Genomic DNA, 6,000 nt, shown 5'->3' on the forward strand with positions numbered 1-6,000 from the left:
GGAGAAATTTCACAAGTGGAGTACCACAGGGTTCAGTTCTTGCACCAGTGATGTTTATTGTCTACATAAATGATCTACCAATTGGTATACAGAATTATATGAACATGTTTGCTGATGATGCTAAGATAATAGGAAGAATAAGAAACTTAGATGATTGTCATGCCCTTCTTGAAGACCTGGACAAAATAAGTATATGGAGCACCACTTGACAAATGGAATTTAATGTGAATAAATACCATGTTATGGAATGTGGAATAGGAGAACATAGACCCCACACAACCTATAAATTATGTGAGAAATTTTTAAAGAATTCTGATAAAGAAAGAGATCTAGAGGTGGTTCTAGATAGAAAACTGTCACCTGAGGACCACATAAAGAACTTTATGCGAGGAGCCTATGCCACGCTTTCTAACTTCAGAATTTCTTTTAAATACATGGATGGCAAAATACTAAACAAATTGTTCACGACTTTTGTTAGGCCAAAGCTAGAATATGCAGTGGTTGTGTGGTGCCCATATCTTAAGAAGCACATCAACAAACTGGAAAAGGTGCAAAGACATGCTACTAAGTGGCTCCCAGAACTGAAGGGCAAGAGCTACGAGGAGATGTTAGGGGTATTAAATATGCCAAAACTAGAAGACAGAAAAAAAAGAGGTGATATGATCATTACGTACAAAATAGTAACAGGAATTTATAAAATCGATAGGGAAGATTTCCTGAGACCTGGAACTTCAAGAACAAGAGGTCATAGATTTAAACTAACTAAACAAAGATGCCGAAGAAATATAAGAAAATTCGCTTTCGCAAACAGTGGTAGACGGTTGGAACAAGTTTGGTGAGAAGGTGGTGGAGGCCAAGACCGTCAGTAGTTTTAAAGCGTTATATGACAAAGAGTGCTGGTTAGATGGGATACCACAAGCATAGCTCTCATCCTGTAACTACACTTAGGTAATTACCTTTCCTAATTTTTTCTGTCCTGTTTCCAAACTGAGTAGCCCCTTGGGAATATTTAAAATATTATCTTCAAATTTTGTCTCTGTGAGTAAAACAATGTCTGGCATCTGCAGCTGTATTTCATCAATTAACTCCAATATTTTTTATCTCACTTCATCTATGTTGGTGTATACAATTTTCAAGAACATGTTCCCTCTCTCCTTGTTGTTCACTCCCCCTTTGTACACCATGTGAACCAGAGTATAAACATTGACGTACTTAGCAATTAGGTAGTACAATGCTGTACTATTCACTTCACAGAATCCAAAAAAATGAAGCTAAAAAACAAACTTATAAATTCCTTGGCGTAGTATAGCACACACATGTTCTATATTAGACCTCAGATAGTGTGAATTAAGCCTAGGAAGGTTAGGTTGTGTTTGTATAGTTTAGTGTGTCTTTGCATCATATGTAGAAAATCTTTTCCGACTTGTCCAAATTCAATAGTACCGATTTCTACTTTCTAATTGTGTTGTATGTTGGTATTATACTACGGTTCTCTTCTTTCCTATATATACTATCAAAACAGGAGGATGACCTGGTATATTGAATTACTTGCAGTAAAATATATTTTATAAAATGTATGATGGATACAGTAATTCATAAACTACATTTAATTTATAAATTAATTACATTGTTTTAATTATAATATCCTCCAGTTCTTAAAACTGTACAAGGTGTAAATATAGAGCAGTGTTTCCAAAGCAAAACAGCTGCAATATTTTTTCAGTAACTCTAGCTCTGTTTATATGGAAAGTCAGATTAAGATTAGACAAGATATTTTCTTGTAGTTTTCAGCTTTAGGGTGTATTGTAATTATTGTACATTATTACAATTACATTATTACTGTAATTTTGTAATAATTGTACTGTACTAAGTGTACTTACCCAAAATGCTGTGCATATTAGTGGCTTTAGGCATACTATGCACTTGCTCTATCTAGAAATCCAACATTCTGTTTGTATCTTGTATACATGCACTTTTACCTGAATAAACATTATTTATAATTGTGTATCATCTGTGACTCAATTTAATTGTTGCAGATGTCAATGAGTGTGATGAGCAGACACCATGCCAAGGATTAGCCAAGTGTGAAAACACGGTGGGAAGTTACCGCTGCTCCTGTCCTACTGGCTACAGAATTAACAGACTCACAAATGACTGTGTTGGTATGTATTATATTATACAAGCTCTATTATTAATAAGGAATTACATACAAATGAAACACACACACTCATGCCAGAGAGTCCATGTGGACTCAAAGACAAGGAAATAGGTACATTATAGGAAGAGGCCAAACCCGAAAACATACCAGCACTACTAACAAGCAAGAAACAAATACATAGCAATGAGGAGAGAGGAAGAAAGGAAATTTGAGAAAGGGGTTGCATGCAGGCACATGTAAAACAGATCCAGGCTTTTTCTATAAATTCATCACAAGCAAGCGGCATGTAAATGATAAAATCCAGAGATTGAGAATGGGGAACGGGTTCACTAAGAATGAAAAAGAAATGTGTGAATCACTAAATGAACAGTGCCAAAGTGTGTTTGTAAAAAATGAGAATTTCAAAGAGCTAGACCCAATGCCAATTCCAGAAAACACCATAGAGTACATAGTGTCTCGAGATGAAATTAAAAATTTACTGAAGAAGAAATAAAGAAATTTACTGAGGAAGAAATAAAGCTGTTGGACCAGATGAGGTTTCACCTTGGGTGCTGCAAGAATGTGCAACTGAGCTGAGCATTTCACTCCAATTTATATTCCAAACATCCTTGTTCACAGGAATCTTAGCAGATATTAGGAAAAGACACACATGGATCCAATCTACAGAAATGGTAACCGAGAAGACTTTAAATTATAGACCCATATCATTAACAAGGCTGTTCTGGAAACTGGAATATGCTGGAGGGGTGAGAGGGAAACATTTGACATGGATGAAAAATTTTCTGACAGTGACAGATGAGGGGGCAGTAATCAGAGGTAATGTATCTGACTGGAGGAGTGTTACTAGCAGAGTACAACAGGGTTCAGTTCTTGCACCAGTAATATTCGTCATCTACATAAATGATCTCCCAGAAGGAATACATAATTATAGGAACATGTTTGCAGATGATTCTAAGATACTGGGGAAGATAGGAACCAGAGATGATTGTTATGCCCTTCAAATTTATCTAGATAAAATAAGTGCTTGGAGCGACATGTAGCAAATGGAATTCAATGTGAATAAATGTCATGTTATGGATTGCGGAATTGGAGAAAATAGATGACATGCGGCTTATAAATTGCTTATAAATTGTGGAAAGGAATTAAGTAACTCTAGTAAAGAACGAGAGCTAGGGGTGGTTTTGGATAGTATACTGTCACCAGAGTCTACTATAAATGACCCGACCAGGACTCAAACCCATGATGTCCAGGATCACCCCTGAACTACATAGTTCCATGACCACCACACCGTTGATCATCACTGTGTATGTTTTGGGGTGATCCTGGACATCATGGGTTCAAATCTTTTCGGATCAGGTCTTTTAGAGTTCTTAGTGACCTTTGGCCCAAATCTCAAGAAGCACACAAATAAACTGGAAAAGGTGCAATGGCATGCAACAAAAGGGCTTCCGGAACTGAAAAACAAGAGTTAGGGCGAGAGACTAGAGGCGTTAAACATGCCAAAACTAGAAAATAGAAGAAAGAGGTGATATGATCACCACTTACAAAATACTAACAGGAATCGACCAAATTGACAAAGAGGAATTCCAGAAACCAACAACTTCATGAACAAGAGGACACAGATTGAAGCTTAGGAAACAAAGGTGCCAAAAATATATTACAAAGTTTTCTTTTGCAAACAGAGTGGTAGACAGTTGGAACAAGCTAAATTAGAAGGTGGTAGAGGCCAAAACCGTCAATAGTTTCAAAGGGTTATATGACAAAGAGTACTGGGAAGACGGGACACCATGAGTGTAGCTCTCATCCTGTAACCACACTTAGATAATTTCACACACACACACACACACACACACACACACACACACACACACACACACACACACACACACACACACACACACACACACACACACACACATTGAAACATTAAATGAAAAGTTCCAAAGTGTGTTTGTACAAAATGAAATCTTCAGAGAACCAGACACAATAAGAATTCCAGAGAACAACATAGAGCGAATAGAGGTGTCTAGAGATGAAGTGGAAAATATGCTAAAGGAGCTCAGTAAGAACAAAGCAGCTGGCCCACATGGAGTTTCACCATGGGTTCTGAGAGAATGTGCATCTGAGCTCAGCATTCCACTTCACCTGATCTTTCAGGCATCCCTGTGTACAGGAATCGTAGCAGATGAGTGGAAACAGGCTAACATAGTTCCTAATCTACAAAAGTGGCAGCAGGGAAGACCCCCTCAATTATAGACCTGTATCATTGACAAGTGTAATAGTGAAAGCATTGGAAAAACTAATCAAAACTAAATGGGTAGAACACCTGGAGAGAAATGATATAATATCAAACAGACAGTATGGTTTTCGATCTGGAAGATCCTGTGTATTGAATTTACTAAGTTTCTATGATCGAGCCACAGAGATATTACAGGAAAGAGATGGTTGGGTTGACTGCATCTATCTGGAACTAAAAAAGGCTTTTGACAGAGTTCCACATAGGAGGTTGTTCTGGAAACTGGAAAATATTGGAGGGGTGACAGGTAAACTTCTAACATGGATGAAAAATTTTCTGACTGATAGAAAAATGAGGGCAGTAATCAGAGGCAATGTATCGGACTGGAGAAATGTCACAAGTGGAGTACCACAGGGTTCAGTTCTTGCACCAGTGATGTTTATTGTCTACATAAATGATCTACCAGTTGGTATACAGAATTATATGAACATGTTTGCTGATGATGCTAAGATAATAGGAAGGATAAGAAATTTAGATGATTATCATGCCCTTCAAGAAGACCTGGACAAAATAAGTATATGGAGCAACACTTGGCAAATGGAATTTAATGTTAATAAATGCCATGTTATGGAATGTGGAATAGGAGAACATAGACCCCCACTCAACCTATATATTATGTGAGAAATCTTTAAAGAATTCTGATAAAGAAAGAGATCTAGGGGTGGTTCTAGATAGAAAACTATCACCTGAGGACCACATAAAGAATATTGTGCAAGGAGCCTATGCTACGCTTTCTAACTTCAGAATTGCTTTTAAATACATGAATGGCAATATACTGTACTAAAGAAATTGTTCATGACTTTTGTTAGGCCAAAGCTAGAATATGCAGCTGTTGTGTGGTGCCCATATCTTAAGAAGCACATCTACAAACTGGAAAAGGTGCAAAGACATGCTACTAAGTGGCTCCCAGAACTGAAGGGCAAGAGCTACGAGGAGAGGTTAGAGGCATTAAATATGCCAAAAGTAGAAGACAGAAGAAAAGAGGTGATATGATCACTGCGTACAAAATAGTAACAGTAATTGATATAATCGATAGGGAAGATTTCCTGAGACCTGAAACTTTAAGAACAAGAGGTCATAGATTTAAACTAGCTAAACACAGATGCCGAAGAAATACAAGGAAATTCACTTTCGCAAACAGAGTGGTAGACGGCTGGAACAAGTTAGGTGAGAAGGTGGTGGAGGCCAAGACCGTCAGTAGTTTCAAAGCGTTATATGACAAAGAGTGCTGGGAAGACGGGACACCACGAGCGTAGCTCTCATTCTGTAACTACACTTAGGTAATTATACTTAGGCAATTACACATATATAATATATATATAATATATATATATATATATATATATATTATATATATATATATATATATATATATATATATATATATATATATATATATATATATTTATATATGTGTAATTGCCTAAGTATAATTACCTAAGTGTAGTTACAGGATGATATATATATTATTATATATATTATTATATATTATATAATATATTATATATATATTATATTATATATATATAATATATATATATATATT

At 36.2% G+C, this 6,000-nt stretch overlaps 1 protein-coding gene across 1 annotated transcript in view; it reads left to right on the forward strand.

Moving 5' to 3' along the window:
* LOC123745507 (fibrillin-2) overlaps positions 1-6,000 on the forward strand; it is a 196,791-nt gene that overhangs the window by 122,657 nt on the left and 68,134 nt on the right. The window contains 1 exon segment of the mRNA XM_069322332.1: positions 2,037-2,162. Coding sequence (XP_069178433.1) covers positions 2,037-2,162 — 126 coding nt within the window.

The sequence above is a fragment of the Procambarus clarkii genome, chromosome 10 (assembly GCF_040958095.1).
Source record: "Procambarus clarkii isolate CNS0578487 chromosome 10, FALCON_Pclarkii_2.0, whole genome shotgun sequence".
NCBI lineage: Eukaryota > Metazoa > Arthropoda > Malacostraca > Decapoda > Cambaridae > Procambarus > Procambarus clarkii.